The sequence below is a fragment of the Corylus avellana genome, chromosome 7 (genome assembly GCF_965113065.1).
Source record: "Corylus avellana chromosome 7, dhCorAvel1.hap1.2, whole genome shotgun sequence".
Classification (NCBI taxonomy): domain Eukaryota; kingdom Viridiplantae; phylum Streptophyta; class Magnoliopsida; order Fagales; family Betulaceae; genus Corylus; species Corylus avellana.
Window position 1 is genome coordinate 23,273,807 of NC_142496.1, and position 21,076 is coordinate 23,294,882.

The 21,076-nt window shown below is 36.0% G+C and overlaps 3 protein-coding genes across 5 annotated transcripts; all 3 read left to right on the forward strand.

Annotated features, from left to right (window-relative positions):
• Positions 1 to 6,759: 6,759 nt before the first annotated feature.
• On the forward strand, positions 6,760 to 7,330 carry LOC132185613 (protein RADIALIS-like 3). The gene is made up of 2 exons (XM_059599370.1): positions 6,760 to 7,019; positions 7,306 to 7,330. The coding sequence occupies exons 1-2, from the start codon at positions 6,760 to 6,762 to the stop codon at positions 7,328 to 7,330; spliced, it is 285 nt and encodes a 94-aa protein (XP_059455353.1).
• A 1,055-nt stretch (positions 7,331 to 8,385) lies between these two features.
• On the forward strand, positions 8,386 to 16,049 carry LOC132185021 (Maf-like protein). Of its 3 annotated transcripts, XM_059598834.2 has the most exons (10): positions 8,386 to 8,538; positions 9,126 to 9,197; positions 9,269 to 9,343; positions 9,821 to 9,904; positions 10,711 to 10,791; positions 12,331 to 12,400; positions 12,504 to 12,595; positions 13,904 to 13,945; positions 14,051 to 14,131; positions 14,745 to 16,048. In XM_059598834.2, the coding sequence occupies exons 1-10, from the start codon at positions 8,512 to 8,514 to the stop codon at positions 14,814 to 14,816; spliced, it is 696 nt and encodes a 231-aa protein (XP_059454817.1). In that variant the 5' UTR covers positions 8,386 to 8,511; the 3' UTR covers positions 14,817 to 16,048. The 3 variants fall into 3 exon arrangements, with proteins under 3 accessions (XP_059454817.1, XP_059454818.1, XP_059454819.1); XM_059598835.2 differs by lacking the exon at positions 10,711 to 10,791 and having other exon boundaries at positions 14,745 to 16,049; XM_059598836.2 differs by lacking the exon at positions 9,821 to 9,904.
• Positions 16,050 to 17,314: 1,265 nt separating this feature from the next.
• On the forward strand, positions 17,315 to 19,378 carry KCS4 (3-ketoacyl-CoA synthase 4). The gene has a single exon (XM_059598844.2). It carries the CDS (start codon positions 17,604 to 17,606, stop codon positions 19,155 to 19,157), a length of 1,554 nt encoding a protein of 517 aa, XP_059454827.1. The 5' UTR covers positions 17,315 to 17,603; the 3' UTR covers positions 19,158 to 19,378.
• The last annotated feature ends 1,698 nt before the right edge of the window (positions 19,379 to 21,076 follow it).

Genomic DNA, 21,076 nt, shown 5'->3' on the forward strand with positions numbered 1-21,076 from the left:
AGGGGGTTATAATAAATTCTTTTGGTATGGGACCTTTTTAAAAAAAAGGAAAAATTACAGTTTACTCATTTAAAGTGGACAACGTTTTTCAATTCGAACATCAAAGTTTCAATTTTTGCAATCCATTCTCCCAAAGTTCCAAAATTTTTCAATTTGACCAATTGTATTCAAAACTTTTCATATTGCCCATAATTTTTATTTTTTTATTTTTTATAAAAAATTAAATTTTTTTTTTTTTTGAGGTGGCTCTAGCCACCCATTTGGTCCTCCGGTCATTTTTGCACCCTCAAATTTTATTTTATTATTTTTTTTTTTATAAAAAATAAAAATTAGGGGCAATATGGGAATTGAAAAAAATTGGAACTTTGTGGGAGTGGATTACAAAAATTAAAACTTTGATGTTCGAATTGAAAAACGCTGTCAATTTTAAAGGGATAAATTGTAATTTTTTTTTTAAAAAAAAAAAAAAAAAAAAGAGTTCTGTTGGTGGTCTGTTTTAGTCATATCACATTGATGACAAGGATGAATACTTTATTTTATTTTGTTTCTCAAAACAAAAATATCAACAAATAATTCCAACACAAAACATTAAAAAAAAAAAATTACAAAATTAATTTTTACACCTTTTTTTTTTTAAAAAAAATTAATTATTTATTTATTTTTTTTTTTTTACACTTATATCAGGTCAAAACACATTTTAAACAAATAAAGCCTCAAAACTAGTTTTTAGGTTGTTTATTCCATCCAAGCTAGTGAAGCGACGACCCCAAAAGCCACTACCTCTTAGGGGTGTAAATTCGGTCCGGTTTCTCGATTTTTGGCCAAAACCGGAATTGGGGTATTCCGGTTCTCAATTTTGAGAAACCGGAACTAGAACCCCGTGGTCCCAGTTCCCGGCCGGTTCCGGTTTTACCCGGTCCGGTAACCGGTTTTTTTAAAAAATTGCTTTTTGGGCTTATTTTAGGTATTGGGCCTAAAATAAGCCAATTTTTTTTTTCATAAGTTGACCCATTTTTAAAAAAATCTATTAGTTTATTTGTCTAAATTTAAGGGGCTTTGTTGTGATTGTTCCAAATAATTAAAAAATAAATCTAAAAAAGTCCAAAAATCCTAAAAAATCAATGTTTTTGCCTATTTGGGCCTTAGAAATAAAAATTTAATTTTTTAAAATACACTAAACCTAAACCTAAGTGTAAAATATATATATATATATATATTAAATAAAATGGAAACCCGGTTCCGGTATTCCCGGTAAAAACCGGGTACTAAAAACCGGTACCGGAACCGGAGTACCCGGTTTTTGGATTTTTCAAACCGGAACCGGAACCGGAACCCCAGTTTCTCGGTAATTTTTGACACCCCTACTAGTACCCCAGTACCCCCCAAGCATTCTGTACGTATGAAGGTTTATGGCATCCTGAGCCCAGGCCCCAACTATCTAGGCGCTAGTAACTTGGGCTAGGACAGCTAATCCAAGGCGCACAAAGGCTCGCCCATATGTTTAGTTAGATTTTTTTTTTTTTTTTAATTAGTAATTGAAATATGCTTGCTGTTTGGATGTCAATATTGATACTTGTACGTTGTATCCACCGGGCTAGACCCAAGCTGAAAAGGTTCATTTGGGTCAAGTAATTAGGCCCAAGCTATGGGTCCTGATGGGCCAGATGGATCTACCAACAAGTAGATCAAAGAGCAAAGATAAGTGCATTGCACAGGATAATCGCTCGGCCACCTCGTCTTGATTGTCCTAGTAAAGAATCCAACAACCACCTTAATACAGCCAACAGACATGTAGCTAGGGGCGGAACTACAACAATATTAAGAGAGCAGTACATAGTCCCCAAAAAATTATATATTTTTAAACTTCTGTAATTTTTTTTGGCCGATCCCCTCTTACCTAAAAGTCTAGCTCAGCCCATGCCGTAGCACTACCCCATACCTGACAAAGGTTGTAGAAGACAGAATTCAATGCCACTAACCTGTCAAGGCCATACCATACCACGTACACCAACAGATGACACCTGACAATGTACGTATTTCACTAGAGAATGTAAGCTGAAAATCATGCCTAATTAACGAGAATCTTATTCAGTCATATAGGACAACATCTGGCTAAAGCCATGAAGAGAAGGGAAAGATGCACATATATTCGTATTCTTTCTTTTCTCTCTACAAGACTTGTTACTAACTTAACCACTTGAGCTAGGTATCCCCTTCTAGTATTCCCAACATGTCTCTTTACCTGGAATCTCTCTCTAGCTAGCATGCAAGCATTCTTGGTCAAGGTCGGTCGGTCGTGCGATCACTGTGTCTTCAACATATTTATATGCATATAGATGCACAAACATTTATAATGGAGACACATGGAGGAATTAAACCATATATATGTATTCAAAGTGTTATATATGTCTTTCTGCTTATCCTCAATATTCCCCCTATAACTCTTTGAGGTCCCAAGGGTGGACTTTTGTAGTATGCGGAATCATGGTTAGACGGCAACAAATTAATATAAGCCCGGAGCATTTGACTCGATCATCATCAACAATTTCGGGTCCATTGAAGAATCTAAGCACATCTCTCTCAGACCAAGATGACCACCTCCAACTTGTAAAGAGGGACCGCATGCACAGAGACGACGAAAGACTTCAAAGCTTTAGTAGCGTTCTATAGAAAGAATGGGTATCCATAGGGATTGCTTTACCAAGAATAAACTTGATGATAAGGATTCACATTTGCTCGATCACCAAAAAATCAAAAATCAAAAATCAAAAAGGGATGATAAGGATTCCAAATATTGGTATGATCGATCGTTCGTATCTGACAGAATATGCCAGTTTTCAGGAAAAAAAGAACAAAAAGGAAGGCCCCTACCAAAGTTTCATTTGTCATTCTCAATAAATGATTATAGCCTCTCCATCATTTTTTTTTTATTATTATTTTTTTTATTTTTAATTCTTTTCATATTCTATCTCCTTTTTCTTTTCCTTTGTTTTTATTTCTGGACATAAATATTGTTTATGTGGTATGGTGACGTATATGTTGTACTATTGCTAACAGAGTAATTCTTTTTTTTTTTTTTTTTTGACATGTCCGCACAAGAGGTGGGAGGGAGATTCGAACCTAGTGACCTCCGCTTCATTAGACGTGGTCCCAGCCGATTGAGCTACTTTTTGGGGACGCTAACAGAGTAATACTAGATGGCCTACTTGTGTTCTACTTGTGTCTACTAAGAATGATGTGGCTATTAAAATCATCATTGGGCTTTTGATTTATTAGTATTAAATTTTGATCAAATGATGATTTTAATAGCTACATCATAAGCCACCTAGAATTATTCTTGCTAACATGTTTTTATTAGTCCGATAAGTGGCAAGCTAGTCTTTGTTAAATGTTGGGTTAAAAATATGACAAAATGACTATATATAAGTGCTCGCATTCCAAATAATTTTGCTTAATCCTTTATTATTATTATTATTTATTTGAGGTAAAACTTTTGTTTTTTCAATTAAAATCATAATGAAACAAACTGCTTGTCAATTACTGGATAATCTTTTAGTGGTTGTAGCTCTTTGCTAGACGGTGAGCTATACATATAAGATTACCCCACAAACCAAGAATGAAGACTATTTAACATGGTCTTCACATAATCAATATTAAGTTGTCCATACCAACTCTAATACCGTTGGTTAAATATTTACTATCTCACGCGAATACCTCCAACAGCTCTCCTCCGCCGGTGTTGTTATTTTGTTTTGTCATTTTTTTTGTTTGTTGTATTTTCTGTATTTCCGGTTTTTATTTGTTGTATTTCTTGTTTCATGTGGGTTACTATCTCCCTGTCATGAAATGGTTTGATCTTGTGGAAGAGATTTTTGTTGCTTGTGGTCATCTATCAATGGCTCCAACTCGGTTATCTACAGTACCTTCCCTGCAACAATCACTTAACGGTGGTTGTTACCTCTACCACATAGAACACTTTACCGAGTTCTTTTGCCATTTGTCATCACCTTGTGCGGCTCTTAGAAATACCCGGCTTGTTTATGGTTCTTTTGGGATCATGAACAAAACCATTGCCTACTGTCTGGTTCTCGTTCTGTATCTGTTTTTGTACTGCATGTTCCGTTTGGGCTTTGTTGTTGGGATGCCCACCCCTATTTTGTTGTTTGATTTTCTGTAACCCGCTTCCCTTATTTGAATTATAAAAAAAAAAAAAAAATACAAAAAAAAAAAAAACTCTAATACCGTTCGTAAAGCTTAGTATATAACATTTTGAAGACCAAGTCTCTACTAGCTAGATTCAACAACTTTCCAGGTCATTTCCTATCTTTGGATAATATTGTAGACTAAATGTAGGAGTAGTAAGTAGTGCATATATGTTGTAATAATCTTCGTTTAAATTGGAGCTCAATCGATCTTTCTGATCATTTTGGCCATTACAATTCCAGGCTCCAGGCGCATGGTATGTGCATGCGCCCCTGCAGGTGAGTGGTCAAGATCAGTAACTTTCTTAAAAAGAATCATGAATTCCCCACATCCAGCAGGCCAGGATAGTCCGAGTGAACCTTTTGAGTATCTGATCTTCGTCTCTAAATGAAGAATCCCATACAGAATCAATATTCTACCTTGCCCACCACCACTGTGAGCCACCTCCAAGTTGCCTGATGAGGGAAAATGACCTGATCAACAAAGCTCTTGAAATCGAAAGGAAACGCATCCATGCCAGATAGATAAATTCTATCGATCGATGTGTTCTACTGCCAGCTATACGTGGATGATAAGGATTCTGCATGGTACTTGTTCCTTACAAAGGATCACGCCAATAGCTAGCCTCGTTAATTTTTCAGGTAAATTGTTTCTCATTCTTATATATGTGCCTGAACACACCGGCGACTTCAACGCACCCCTCTCCGGCCTCTTTTCTACACACGTACGTGTGTTATCATGCGATTAGAGGGAGTTCAAACTTTTTCACGACTGACGTGGCTCCAACCACTTGCTAATTGACATGTGTCTATAAGTTGTAGATAGCAAAGTAGCATTACTCATTGAAATAATGATACTAGGAGTAATGCAACTTTTTACTACAATTAATTCTTTACAAATTGACGTAACACATACTAAACAATTAAATTTGCCTATTAGATTTTGTTGCGTAAGTTTTTTTTATCCATCCTGTGCTAAGTGGCATTCATGTGAACTATCACGTAAATTTGTAAAGAGCTGTAATAAAAACTGTATTATTCCAAATATTTTTCATATTTAACAACATGCTTTTTTAACTATCCCAAAAACAAATCCAATACAAATAACGCAACAAAATGATATTTAATTAATTGAATGTTTTGTTAAGGATTTTTTTATAAGAATATATCAATATAATTATATAACGCGATGGCTGTTATATAATAATAATAATAATAATAAGATTTTGTGTTGAGACACACGAGACTGTTTGGCATTGGACTTTGTTTGTTTAGTGGTCTGAAACTATAGCAAAATTTGATTCATATGAAAAAAAAAAAAAAAAAAGTTTGATAGGGAAAAGTAAAACAAATTTATTTTGTAGTGATTTTTTTATTTAAATAATAATAAAAAAAATAATTGATTCGATATAAAAGGTTTAAATATTAAGAGTTGAATTTGAGATTAATAATAAGATGCTTTTTTTTTTTTTTTTTTCATCGGCAAACAACTCCATCTTCATTTCTCTCACAAAGGTACTTTACCATGTACGTACAAAGGTACTGCATGTAAAAGACTTGACCTTAATACCTGTCAACCCAAGTCTTGGCTTTGTGTCTTTACGCGTGCAAAAAGAATTAAGTCACAGGTTCCACGGTTTGGTGACTGGTGAGAGAGACCTGGCCTTCAATTTATTATTATTATATTTTTTTTCGGTTACTAATTACTATATATAATCTTCTCTTATACTATAGTTACCTTTCACAATCTATAGCATCTCATATTTTTGTATTATGAATAGAGTTTTCTTAGTAATTTTACGACTAATAACTAATGTCATATACAACATTTTTACCCCATAATTTTAATGTGGTACTTTTAATTATTGAATTTTTTGTTTTAATAAAAATTATTAAGGTTAATTAAGACTGTCATACGTATTATTATTATAAGATAAAAAAAAAATATAATTAAGATATTTTCACATATATTTATCGTACTCATTTTTTTTCGTCTACAAGAAAAATAAATGAAAAGAACTCACTTAAATCATGTCACATCACATGACGTAAATAATAAATAAATGGGTAAATAGTAACTTTTCATGCGGCAATGGGTTAAACTTGCTTCCCTGGGTTCATGAAATTCCTGAATAGCCCCTAAAACCCGGTAACAGAAAGCATGGAAGAAGAAAGAGGAGGGGCATGAACAATGAGTACTGAAAATAGACCGAGGAATAACTTTTCTTCGATAAAGAAAGGTTGGCATGCATGGAGTTGTATTAATTCCAAACACATTAAATCCCCTAGAAAAAAAAAAAAAAGCACAAGGGAAAACCACGTATTATATTATATATATATATTTGTTTTTACAAAGCTGCTCCCACTGTTTTGCCATGAAAGCAACAGCTAGCTGAAGAAAGAAAGCGTGCAAAGATCCCACCATTCCCTCTATAAAAGGGACAGCAGCGGCGTTCTCTTTGCTCATACAGCTGCAATAATAATATCCTTCTAGCTCCTTTCTTCTTTCTCTGTTAAACAATATAAATATATATATATATTGCAGAGGTTTAAGGAAATGGCTTCGGGATCGACATGGACACCCAAGCAGAACAAACTGTTCGAGAATGCTCTGGCCATATACGACAAGGACACCCCCGACCGCTGGCACAATCTAGCCAGGGCAGTGGGCGGAAAATCCGTCGAGGAAGTGAAGAGGCATTACGAGGCTCTTGTCGAAGATCTCATGCAGATTGAGACTGGCCAAGTCCCCTTGCCCAATTACAGAAAGCTTGGAGGCACCACCAAAGCTTACAATTTCATGGACGAAGAACAAAGGTATATATATATATATACTCCCATACCCTTTTGCCTGCTTCACTCTTTAATATATAAATTATGTTAATTTCTAGCAAAAATTGTAATTATTCCTAGGTGCTAAATAAACGGTGTTTCTTACAAATTGATATGACAGTTCGACATCAGTATTATCTTGTCAGTTTATAAGAAAATTATAATATCTTAAGCATTTTTCTTTAATGCCGCATTATCTTGATGCATGGGAAAATTTTGTTAAAGTATTTGAAGTTTTATCAAGGGCTTATCATATTTATTAATATTGCAGGCTGAAGGGTTTGAGGCTCCAGTGAAGCTGGCTTTGAATAAAAGGCATACAAGAAAAAAGGAGTCCACTATGTATCAACAACTACTTATATGCATGCAAATGCAGTAGTACAACAATTCCAAGAATAAGATGTGATTAAACATCTACTAATTTTACTTGTCTTCCTGGATGGTGTAACATATTTCCTAGCTTCCTTTACATGTATCAAGCAAAAGTCATGAAATGATCGACTTGTATTCCTAAGTGTCAATATCATAATGGATTCTCGTATAAATTTATTTACTTTATTTTAATATTTTACTTGTCTATATTTCACATGCATGAGACTAAGTGTTAAAACATTAATTAAAAAAATTAAACTCACTATTTTTTACCAGCTTAAGCTTTTGAGTTACATTTCAATTCAAATAGTACGTGTTGTTTGGTTTCACATGTGAAAAAAGTGTTAAATTTATTATTTTTTATCAACTTAAAACTTTTAAAATAAGTTAACATCGTGCCAGTGTATGTCATACATGGCTGAGTAGACCTTAATATGTGACAAGTAATGTAACATGGCACTGCCAATTCACCATTAGATTAGTCTTTGTTTTTTTAAAAAAGTTAATAATAAATTGACAATATTAATAATATATAATGTATTAATGTAGTATATAGCATTATTTCCTCATGTGACTAGTAAGACCTTATAGTCTTATATATACATTAGATAAAAGACAAATAACATATAATAAAAATGAGCCTAGATAATCCCTTTCCGCCCTTTCCCTCCCCTCGGTTGAGTCAAGATATTTAAGACTTTTTTTTTTAATTTTTTTTTATATATAAAAAAAAAAATGGAATTAGCAAAGTCCATAGAATTCTAATTAATATTTTTAAATTAAATTATTTAAAATTTAACAATTATTAAAATTTTATTTTTAATTCAGTTTATTTCTCTCTCTTACACACTCATATATTTATGAACTATTTAATTTAAAATAATAAATAAAATGTTAAAAATCCAATCTAATCAAATAAAAGAAAAGAAAAAAAAAATAGAAAAGATCTCCATGACAGGTAAAACCAATTAGGATTTGCCACATGATAATCCAACATAGATCGCGCAGTAAACACGCCTTCCCCCTCCTATAAATTCCCTGCAACGCGCAGCTCGCTTGTTCGCCTGTTCGCGCTTGCGAGAGAGAGAGAGAGAGAGAGAGAGACATGGAAGCGAATACCTCTCCCTTCAAGGTACGCCTCTTCGACAAAAATCGAACAAATTGGTTCTTCGAAAGAATTAAAGAAATGTAAAGCAATAATGATAGATATATCTTCCAACATTGCCAATTTCTTCGCTGCGTTTTGCTCTGTATGAGTATTAATTATTTACTTACTGAGCGAAAATCGCTTAACGGGGGTCACTTTACTTTCCCTCGAGTTTTCTCGGAAGCCAAACGGAGGTTTTCTGGAGAATTAGGCTTACTGGTGCTGCAAGGTGCTCCGCATTTAGTTTACTCTGTTATTTGGGTGATAATATAAGGTTAGGGTACAGTTTGGTAGTTTAGACTTTAAGGACTATTGCACTTGCAAATTGAATGAAGGTTTTGAATTCTAGTCGAATTTTATTCGAATGAATGGAAATAAAAAATCTCGATTTTAAAATCTTTACATTTTTTTTTTTTTGAATTTGTCTTTGATAAGTCATATCTTATGTTGAGCTCTTGTATACTGCCTGGTTTGTGCATGATGTCATCTAACATTTGATGTGAAGATGAGATATGACCTTTGAAATGAGTACTTTATCCTCCATTGTTGAGTTAAGATGTGCTATTGTGCAGATAATTTTGGGATCATCATCAGTAGCACGTCGAACAATATTGGCAGAGATGGGACACGAATTCACGATTGTGGTATTTTTCCTCTCAGATATCTACTAAATTTTCTGTTGATTTCCGGTAAGTTAACTCCTTTAATTACTTAGACTGCAGACATTGATGAGAAATGCATCCGAAAGGAGAAGCCAGAAGACTTGGTTATGGCTCTTGCTGAGGCAAAGGTGGGGTTTTCTGTCCTGAATATTGGAGCGCAAAAGAAAATTTTGTAAATTATGTTTTTGGTTGATGAGTACATTTCCAGCTATAAAATATGTCATTCTTTTGCTAGCTTAGCTGGTCAAAATAGAAGCCTTTTTTTTTTTTTTCATTTGAGCTAAGTAGCTAAGGAGATTGTAAGGGCATGAAATCATTCTGAAGCAATGAGGATATTAAAGCTCCTCTTTGGATGCTTACTTAAAACATTCAAGCCTTCAAATCAGTGGAGTGATCTGAGTGCTCAATCTATATACCATTCTTGTGATTATAGAGATGGATAAGTGTATTTAGTTCCTATCTTTGTTTATCTTCTCTTTTAGGTGCCATTCACTGTCTTGTTCTTTCTGTGTGTATTTATTATTTTATATTCTGTTTGTAATGCAAATTGAAGAGTGGGTTTTGTTTAAGCCTTGTTCATTGATTGAGTGTGAATTGCATGTCAGGCTGATGCCATCATGTCAAAACTACAAACTATCAATAATCAAGGGAGGGATGACAAACAAACAATTTTGATTGCAGCCGACACAGTATGTCTTGCTTTCTTTTTGTTTTTGACTTACCTCCCTGTTCAGCAACAGGATGTACAGTGCCATTTATGGACCGAGGATACATTGCCGGTCAAGAGAGGATGTATAATAGTATATGTTCAAATTTCAGCACCTTGGATCCTGTATTTGATGGGATCTCAATCGTTAGACATAAGTGGTTCACTTCCGTTCCTTTATTACACACAGTCCCAATGCCCATGTATTCTGTGTTGTTAGTCAAGAAGATGGGACAACTCCAGTTTGTTTTCCATCTATTTCATAAAAACTGAATTAAAGTTTTCCTGGAAAGGTCCATGTCAGAAATATCACAAACACAGACCTGGGAATTGAATTTTGTAAGTATGCTTTTTTCTGGGCACAAATATCTGAGCATGTGTTTTAAGTTAAGCTTTCAAACAAATTGAAATGCATATGCTTGTTGTGATTAAATTATTGTTTTGAATGCAAAACAATGCTGTTGGTTACTCTTCATTTTTATGCCTAGATTTTGTCTTATTTTGGGATATTGACTATGTATTCAATATTAGTTAGGTGGAAATATAAGATGCTTACCACCTCATCACAGTTTTGGTGCTGGTGATGTTAAGTTATTTCAACTTTGGAGTTATATTTTGTTCTGCTAATGCACTTATCTAAGTTCCTATCCTATTAGTTGCAATAACATGCATAATTTAATTAGTGTCCTCGTTGCTTATGGTTATTATCTCAATGAAGGGTACTGGTTTCTGGTTGTAGCAGAACTATGACTCAGGTACTTACCATAGCTGATGGAAACTTCTTCTCAGGCAGAAGCCATCATACAAAGGCTCCCGATTGGTGACTACGTAAAGGATGCTGAGCCCACATTGTTAATTACTTGTGACCAAGTATAAATCAAGTCCTTCAAAATATTTGTATTTCTAATTTACTTCTTGTGTGTGTTTTGCACTTTGAACCCTGGGAAGAATGTCTACATCATGTAATATGATAGGTTGGGCTGCCTCGTCCCTGGCCCTCTCCACATCCCCCCCCCCCCCCCCCCCCCCCCCCCCCCGAAAAGGAGGTATGAAAGAACTGAAAACTCAAAGTTTAAAAGATGATTTAAAGTCAATTATGTCAACAAGTTACTTATCAGGAATTTTGTCTACAAGTTGAGTATTGGTTGGAAACTTGAACTAATAACTCAGGAATTTTCACATAGGTTGGAAAAGTTGTTCGTGAATATAATTGCATTAGTGCTATTCACCTAGCTTGGAATCCCAGGGATTGGTGAAACTTGTGTTCAAAGGTCCAAATTTTCAAATTTGATATGATAGTTGCCTCTCTGTTTGCTAATTAAATTACATATTCTTTTGTTACTTATGCTGTATAATTGTATGCTGGAAGGACTTGGCCACCTTTTTTCCCCAAATATTAAAATCAGGTATTCCTTTGTAAGTGCCACCTTATCAGTTTAGATTTTCTATACACTTACTCTTTATGTATTTATGCCCGTTTATCAGTCTGCATAAAAGTATATGCAGTATTTCTCAAAAAGTTAATTTATTTATTTATTTTGGATAAGTTTCTCATCAAGTAAAGTTTAACCTTTGCCTTTAAGCTAGATGAGGTACATAAAGAACAATAATTCTAGAAATTTACACAATTATGACGGCCAACAAATACACACTTATTAAACATCAAGTGGCATGAATATTCTCTCTCTCTCTATACACACAGACTTATGGCATGTTTTCTATTTTTATATCTTACTGTTCTCTTGACTGCGAGATAATATTCTCATCAAGGTCAAATTTACATTGCTGGAATTGTCAACAATCTCGTAATGAATTTCTGTCTTGCACTTTTGCTCCAGCCCCCTTTGCTCTGCATGTGGGAAGTCAAAACAAAACAAAAGAATCTAATAATGAACTAGAAGGAAAAAAAATGATATTGAAAAAACCTAGACATCAATGTTCTCCATTAGTTTTCTGGGACATCTGCATATATCCTTTTTGTAGTTTGCTTCTTATGGATGCTTTGAGAAGTGGCAAAAACTATTACTAGCCTGGGGAAAATGGCACGTATGTGTAGCTTTGTATGTCGTTTTGTAGTGGCATACTTCTAGGCAAGCAGAAGGTGTCCTATGCTCAAGGATACATTTCCCACTTTGCATGAGCTGTGTACATTACAGGCTAGTAGAGAGTTTTCTTCTCCACTTGTTGACATCTGTTTCATTATGATTTGTGTATGCCTTAAAGTCCCTGGATATCACTGGACACTGATGTTTTCTGTGCCACATTTGCACATTGTATCCTCGGAACATAAATGGCCTTCTGGTGACAAGAGTTGTGTATAGATGTTGAGATGTTCAATTTTCTTGACCTTGTTGGGAATGTGACTGTATTGTATGTTATTTCTCACTGTTATTATCTAATGATCTGGAGGTGGTGGTCTATGAAGATGTGGTCAGGGAAAAACCATCCAATAAAGAAGAAGCACAACAATTTTTGAAAGGTTTGCTTACCTCTCTCTCTCTCTCTCTATTTTTTTTTTTCCTTTCAGTACCCATTGTTTTCCTATTATATAGCTCTGGTAATTTTTCCAACGTGGATTGCAGACTATTCTGGGGGGCACGCAGCAACAGTGGGATCTGTGCTTGTTACAAACCTTAAGACAGGATTCAGAAAAGGAGAATGGGACCGAGTGGAGGTACCATATACTTCTTTTCCTTCCCTTGCGAATCTTTTTCTAATTATTGGTGAGGGTTTTTATTTTTTGTTTTTTTTATTTTTATTTTTAATTATCTAGCCATACAAGACGTTAATTGATTATCATGCCATGTGGTGCTGGTGCTTGGCTAGAAAAGTAAAAAATAGATGAAAAAGGTGGATATATGTGACGGCATCCTTCCATATGTGCTGAATACCTTTTCTACAAGGGTTTTCTGATCTAAGGGTAAACCTTACAAGAGACATTTTTATATGGTGATGTTTCAACTAAAGAAAATATCTGCCTGCTATTCATTTCCTATAGGGTATAAAGTTTTGGTTTTTACTGCATTTTTTCATTGCTAGAGATGGAAGAAAATGTTCTCCATTTGGCTGCTAGTGTTTGAACTAGGAGACCAAAAGAATATATAAACACTTGATTTATACTTGTAAGGTAATAGGATGCCTACTAGAAGATTCTATGACAATGAACTTAAGAAGAAACTTTTATAATTAATACAATTTATTCTTTCATGGTTCTGTATGTAAATATATATCTTGTTTTACAAAGTATAAGTTATTTTGGATATTAGGAATAGCTATTCTCACCTCTTAGGTTAAAGAATACCTATTCACTTGATCATAGTACTTGCTATTCCGTGAGAATGAATGTACCCTAACAACCAAATAGTTATTCCTTTAATAGGTTTTATTTCTCGTACTAAACCTACTTTAATTGTATAATTTTATGCTTCGAGTGTTTTCGGCCGCTTTTGAGAGGAGATCTCCTCAGTTTAAACCTTAGACTTTTGAACAGTTGTCATATACACTTGATATACCTTTTTGCTATTAGGGGGTGGCTGAACCACCCCAATACCGGCCCTGAGGGTTGCTAAGCCCACCCTCCAATGGCCAAAATGGGGTGGCTTGCACAAAGGGATGGCTCGAGCCACCCCCTCAATATATATATATATATATATATATATATATATATATATATTATTCATTTTAAAAGTTTTTTAATTTTTTTATTGGGGCATATGACATGTGGCACCTTGTGATTGGTTTGATGTGAAAATCCGTTAATTTTATTAACAGAAGATGGACGGAGGTACTATCTCCGTATTTAACCATAAACGAGGTATCATCTATGATACAAAAATGAAACCTAAGTGTAAAAAAATAAAGTCGTTAAAATCCAGGTACTAAAAAGGTACTTAACCCTTAATCAAATGCCAAATCCTTTTATTATTGTGATCCATTTGCTGATAATGTCTGGAAATCATACTTATGTGATGATGCCCTGCAGATCTATTTCCACGAAATACCAGATGAAATCATTGAGAAACTGGTAACATTTATTTATGTACTTATTTTATTTCATTGCAATTGGCAGTTGTTTCCGCATCATTTGATGAGATAATTTACTGCGCTCCACCATTCTTTTGTTTCTCAGATTGAGGAGGGATCTGTGCTTAATGTTGCTGGGGGACTGATCATAGAGCATCCTTTGATACTGCCCTTTGTCAAACAAGTGGTTGGTTTGCTAATCTTTATGTACCCATTTAATAAAATTTTAAACTTTAAATAATAGACATAGGAAGCATAATATATGGAGCAGGTGAGGTGGGCCAAGCAAGTATCATGTGGTTCCTTGTATTAGTTCCAACAATTTAGAAGATAGGAGCTTTCTACCAAAAACTTTTACATCCACCACTCCAGAAGATAGGAGCTTTCTACCAAAACCTTTTACATCCACCACTCCAAGTGTGCATTTACGTAGAAATGCTGACAGAAAGGCATACAATTTCTGAGTCAGTTCAAGCGGGTGGGTGATCTTGATAAAAAAACTCATTCACTTAATCAATAAATCTGGGCAACTTTCTCATATGCCTGAATTATAGCTGTTAAATAGTGGTGGATTCTAAGGTTGCCTGGATAAGTTGCTTCAATGAGTCCAAACAGCTTGCCCTCAGCTTTGGTCTGGATTTTATCAAAGGCTGTGTGATTTGCTGCAAAGTGAACTCCAGTTGCACATGCCTCTGGACGGCTAGGAATTCCTTTGTTAACTATGTCGTTGTGTTACTAATTGCTGACATGTATTTCTTCTGTGTTTTGGTAGACATATTAATTGGTGGTACTTTGTGCAGGTTGGAACAACCGATAGTGTGATGGGACTCCCCAAAGATCTCACTGAAAAACTTATAAGGGAGGCCCTCTAGCTGCGGCAGACATGTTAATCTTCCAGCTTTACTTGGTATTTACCCAATTGACACAGCATATTTTCCTCTCCTGTTATTTGGCCACTATATCTGCATCTGTTGTGCCTTACTTTTGTTTCTTTAAATGAGTTATTATCTGAATGTTGGGCAGGACTTATGTTAGTTTTCTTTGTCAGTTTTCTTAATTCATAGAATAAAACAGACATGAATATTAAGGCCATTTATCAGTGAATCCAACTTGTGACTGTAGCCTACTAGCCTGTAGAGGGTAATAATTAGTAAACAATATTTTGTTGACATGTCAATAGTTGAGGATTTGGACAATGTGACAGCCGGAGTGGCAGTCATGGTGATTTACTGTACCTGTCAAAGGCACTTATTAGGGAACATAATAGACATAGTGGGTTGCACCCAAAAAATAAATAGTAAAAAAAGCAAAAAGCAAAAAGCAATGGCAGTACATCTTGGTCGTCTCATCCAAGTATTCATAGCCGAAATCATGTCATAGAGGACAGAAAAATAAGAAGCGCACACGCACACACATACATGAGCAAATAATTGGAGGCTTAAAAGGCCTTCTCTCAGTTGATCTATATGCTTTTTGTAATTGTTCTAACTCAGAGAGAATTGGAGAGCTATTATCAAGTAAATATTCCCGTTTCTATTATTTTTGCTTTGCCAAAGAATCAAATGCTCAACAAGGTAGAGGATGAAATGTAAAACCAAAACCATTGAATATTTCTAGGAGGCATGAAATTGAAAGAGAGTCCCGGGGAAGCAGATTCATCTTCTCTCCACGTTTAATTGTCTCCATCCACCTTTTTTTTTTGGTCAAAGGAGATGGCATATAGATTCCTAACTTCGCTACTGAGCGAGCCAGGCTTTTCCAATGGTCACCAGCTGTTACCAGTACAGCTGTCTCATTGATGCCCATTACGTTAGTTATCTGCTTTGGGAGCATCTTTTGCAGGTATTGTCCTTTTGAAAAGTGTACGTTTGATACGTGCTTTGATTTGAAACGAGTTGTTACGTGATAAAAAGTAAAAAAAAAAATGTGTTTTTAGTGAGGTGTATATATATGAAGTTTGTGGTGTTAATACGATTAAATTGGAGTAATACCTCATACTTAACTCTTATTTCAACTCAGTAAAAAGAAAAAATTCTTATTTCAACTCTTTTATAACTGGGCTGATGTGACAGGCAGTGCTCAAAAATTATTGGATCAACATTTTATATATATATAAAATCTAAGGGTTGAACTTGATGGGTACTAACATATCAACTTAGTTGCATGGAAGTGAGATAAGAGTTGACTATTTATAATTATTCATTAAACTGACATGTTAGAGCATGTGATTTTTATATGCATTTTTAGTGTCCATTTGGTTTAGTGGTTTTAAAACGTGCGATTTGAAAAAAAAAAAAAAAAAAAAAAAGAAGCAATTTTGGAATGCAGTTAATAAAAACGTGATTTTCAAAACACAATTATGCATTTGGTAAAATCTGTGAAAGAGTTGTTTATATCAATGGAGTTTAAATTTATGTGTTTTTAAAAATGCATATGCTTGCTTGTTGCTCGAAAGTACGGATTTTTTTTATTCTTGTTTTCTGTTTGAAGAAATTTTTCCAATGGCCGAACCGGTGACAATCCGCTTGCAAAATAGAGAAAATAATCACTAAGAATCCACTGATTTTCGAGGGACGAGAAACAATCCGATGCTTAAATCAGTATATTGTTTGACAAAATAACTAAATGAAAAAAATATATATATGTTTTAAGAGGGGGAGTATCTGAGTATGATCTCTTTATTTTTGGGAAAAGTGTTTTTTTAACTTGAGATTTTAAATATGGCCTCTAAATACTTGTCACGTGACGAGTTGAAGTTGCATGATTAATGGTATAGTTATTTTTCATGTAATGAGCTTTCTTAGTTATTTTTTGGGGAAAATGCAGTTTACCCCCTGAAGTTTAAGGGGTTTTTTAATTTTAACCTCAAAGTTAAAAAATTGGCAATCTACCTCACTGAAGTTTAAAAAATTGGCAATTTAAACCTTTCGTTTAATTTTTCTGTTAAATTGGACGGAAATTTTTTTAAAAAAGCCTAAGAGCAATGATGTAATTTCATAGATTTCTGTCTATTTTAATGGAAAAATTCAACGAAAGGTTTAAATTGCCAATTTTTAAACTTTGAGGTTAAAATTGAAAAACCCTTAAAACTTCAAGGAGGTAAACTGCATTTTTCCCTTATTTTTCATATAATAGTGTGTTTGAGTTTTCTCCGATATTTTCAAACCATCATTTTTAAAAAAACGCATTTTTAAATGGAATGCTTTTTACAATTTTGTTTTTAAAGCGTGTGTAGCCCTCGAACTCGGGGTCCAAATGAACTCTTAATGACAACATGTAATTAATGTTTACAATTATTCTTAAAAACGCTTCTCACGCCTAAAAGAACCAAATCTATATTTAATGTACTTGTCTCAACAAAAGCAAAACATAAACCAACTTAAAGCGGCCCAATCGAACGAGGGCACAAACGACTACACAAAAAGTTCCGGGACGAAGCCAGCCACTGACTTTGTGACGATGATTGATTACCAGCACTTGATTGGTTAAAATTGTCAAACCTCAGTATCATACTCGTATAGTCAACCGCATATTCCACGTCCTCTCCCTAATCCTTACCCCCTGAAACCGTTATTCAACCGTCAATCACTCTGATCTCTCGTACTCACAGACCACGAAAAGAGAAAAAAAGGAAAATCTGAAAGTCCAAGGCCACCGCTATGGACCCAGGCGGTGCAACCCACGCCGACACCGCGAGCGGCGGCGCCGGCGGTGCGGTGGGGGTTCGGATCCAGCAGACCCGGAGGCTCCCGGATTTCCTACAGAGCGTGAATCTCAAGTACGTGAAATTAGGGTACCACTACCTGATCTCCAATCTCTTAACCCTATGTTTTATACCCCTAATTATCGTAACCCTAATAGAGGCCTCGCAAATGAACCTTAACGATATTCGCCAGCTCTGGCTCCATCTCCAGTACAATCTCTTGGGCGTCGTGATCTGCTCCGCTTTCTTGGTCTTCGGTTTGACCGTTTACATCATGACCCGGCCCCGACCCATTTATCTCGTGGACTATTCGTGTTACCGCCCGCCCGATCAGCTCAAGGCTCCGTTTGGTTCCTTCATGGAGCACTCGCGGCTGAACGGGAACTTCGACGACTCGTCGTTGGAGTTTCAGCGCAAGATTCTGGAGCGGTCGGGACTCGGCGAAGAGACGTACGTGCCGGAGGCGATGCACCAGATCCCGCCGACGCCGTCGATGACTGCGGCCAGGGAGGAGGCAGAGCAGGTCATGTTTGGCGCCCTGGATAACCTGTTCGCGAACACGAATGTGAAGCCCAAGGATATCGGCGTTCTCGTTGTGAATTGTAGCTTATTTAATCCCACGCCTTCGCTTTCGGCTATGATTGTTAACAAGTATAAGCTTAGGGGTAATATTAGGAGCTTTAATTTGGGTGGGATGGGTTGTAGTGCTGGGGTTATAGCGGTTGATCTTGCGGGGGAGTTGTTGCAGGTCCATAGGAACACTTATGCTGTGGTTGTGAGCACTGAGAATATTACCCAGAATTGGTATTTCGGGAATAAGAAGTCTATGTTGATACCCAATTGCTTGTTTCGAGTCGGGTGCAGCGCAGTTTTGCTCTCCAACAAGGCCATGGACCGGAGGCGGGCCAAATACAAGCTTGTTCATGTGGTGAGGACTCATCGAGGGGCGGATGAAAAGGCTTTTCGTTGCGTTTATCAGGAGCAGGATGATCAAGGGAAGACGGGTGTTTCATTGTCGAAAGATTTAATGGCGATAGCTGGTGGGGCTCTGAAAACAAACATCACCACATTGGGGCCTCTTGTGCTCCCAATTAGCGAGCAGCTTCTCTTCTTTTCGACTCTGCTGGTTAAGAAGTTGTTCAATGAGACTGTGAAGCCGTATATTCCGGATTTTAAGCTGGCTTTTGATCATTTTTGCATTCATGCTGGAGGCAGGGCTGTGATTGACGAGCTGGAGAAGAATCTTCAGCTGTTGCCAATTCATGTGGAGGCTTCTAGGATGACTCTTCACCGGTTTGGGAATACTTCGTCAAGCTCCATTTGGTATGAGTTGGCGTATATAGAGGCCAAGGGAAGGATGCGCAAGGGTAACCGTGTCTGGCAGATTGCATTTGGTAGTGGTTTCAAATGTAATAGCGCTGTTTGGCAGGCACTCCGGAATGTGAAGCCATCTCGAAATGGTCCTTGGGAGGACTGCGTTCACAAGTATCCAGTGAAAATACTTGCCTAGTAACATGTTGGTTAGACTGTCCATTCGGGGTATTTCGCCTTTGTCAGTTGCTGATCATGCTGTACTTTGTTGGGGTTCTTTCATTTGAATACTGGATGTCAAATTGTGGTTTTTTTTACTTCACAATTCTTGTATGTTTCACTTATGTTTCCATGGAACTCTGATTTGAAGGGATGCTTATTTTGTACTTCAATAATGCTCCAAAATTTGAACTTGCCTAATCTTGTGCTTTCGTAGTTTAGAGTGCATTAATTTATGTATTTTCTCCTCCACTTGTACTAGCAGTCTCATCTTCCATTCTTTCAACAGCGATGAGCATTGCATGAAAATTGAAGTTACGTAAAATTAGAAATTTATTTTAGCCTTGTTGATTTTGTTTGCTTTGCAAACTTTGTTGGTGTGAAATTCTTGGCTGTCCATTGTGGAAAGGTTAACTAGGGGACCAGGCCTATGCACAACTAGTTTTCATGGATATGCTTTTGATTGTTGTTCCCTATTTGATAAATTTTATGGTTTTTTTTTTTTGGAAATTCTTACAAGAAGGTCTGCATATTTGTGGTGCTCCTCTTTCTAGCATAACTTAACTTCAGCGCTTAAGACCGTAGATGTATTGAAGAAACAGATAATGGAGAAGGATTTATCTAGAGATCTATATGCATCTTGAATGATTGAAACATTCATCCTTACTTTGCTTGCATCTTCGCAATATATATTTGTTTTTATGTCTAATATTCTTGTAGACGCCTATATTTCTGATTATATCAATTTAAAAATACATAATTCAAATGCAAGTGCCTTCACTGTCACACAAGATTTTGATCAGTGGTAGCATGTTTTTCCATCTCTTTGCTGAGGCTAGATTGTTAGGTAGGTAAAGCTTCTGATTCTGCTGGCTTGCCAATGTTGAGCCTTTGTACTGCTTATGGAAGAGATCTCATATGCAAGAATTTACCTGCTTGGTATGGTTGGTTAGGAATGCTTTTGTTTTTGTTCCAACCACTGCTAGATATATGCTAGTAGAGAAAGATCCACAGTATCATGTGTCTTGTGGTTTTGTCACTAAGAGGTGTGAAACTGGGATGCTTACTCCCTTGATATAATCTTTAGTAGTTTGGAGAAAGAGTCAAGCATTAAAATCAACCTTCTCAACCTCTTAAATTTGTTCTACATACCAAAGATGAGGGTCCATGGTTTTCCTAAAGTAACTACCAGAGCAACAGAGGCATTGCTACCCCCTTCCTTTTAGTCCATTGTTGTTTTCCAAATCAACCTTTTGAGCTCCTGTATCCTGTTAAATTGTGGCAGATATCCAATATGCATTGAATCTGTTAGAAGAGTTATTAGGGTTTGTGGGTATTTGGGTATTTTGGTCATTGTCATATTACATTGTATTATCTGTGTCACATCACAGTATAAGAAGATTGATGGTGAGGCAAACTTTGGCAGGGGATTTATCACGTGGGGTAGAGGTGGTTCTAGCTTCTATTCTGGCTTAACCATTATGAGCGCCTTGGAGGCAGGCTCTTGGCTCTTGGGCGAAACTTGTGTTCCCCGACCCTGTGCACAAACTGTAATTCTGCATGAGGAAAATGCAAGGCTTATTACAAAGAATTTGCCAACTGTTTGTTGTATCACAAAATTAAATGCACAACTGCCAATATGCGTTGAAGGGACAGTGCTTTACACCATCTGCTGACCAAATGTTCCATCCATTCTCGGCTTATCTATTGAATTTTCGCTGGACTAGTTGTTGACCTAAACCTACATGGTCCCGCTGACTTTTTGTTACAAGAAATCATTTTTGCTGCTTCCAAGGGTGCAAGGTAATCTCTTTAAAACCCTGTCATTACAATTTATATATATATATACGGTCTCCAATTAAAACCCTAACTTGGTACATCTTACCAATGTTGCTTCCT

What these genes read in the sequence shown, in the direction of transcription:
- KCS4 (XM_059598844.2), top strand. Translation starts at nt 17,604, where the DNA reads ATGGACCCAGGCGGTGCAACCCACGCCGACACCGCGAGCGGCGGCGCC.
- LOC132185021 (XM_059598834.2), top strand. Translation starts at nt 8,512, where the DNA reads ATGGAAGCGAATACCTCTCCCTTCAAG. An exon ending in TGGCTCTTGCTGAGGCAAAG is followed by an intron (nt 9,344 to 9,820) that starts GTGGGGTTTTCT and finishes ATTGCATGTCAG; the next exon opens with GCTGATGCCATCATGTCAAA. An exon ending in AGCACAACAATTTTTGAAAG is followed by an intron (nt 12,401 to 12,503) that starts GTTTGCTTACCT and finishes CGTGGATTGCAG; the next exon opens with ACTATTCTGGGGGGCACGCA.
- LOC132185613 (XM_059599370.1), top strand. Translation starts at nt 6,760, where the DNA reads ATGGCTTCGGGATCGACATGGACACCCAAGCAGAACAAACTGTTCGAG. An exon ending in TTCATGGACGAAGAACAAAG is followed by an intron (nt 7,020 to 7,305) that starts GTATATATATAT and finishes TTAATATTGCAG; the next exon opens with GCTGAAGGGTTTGAGGCTCC.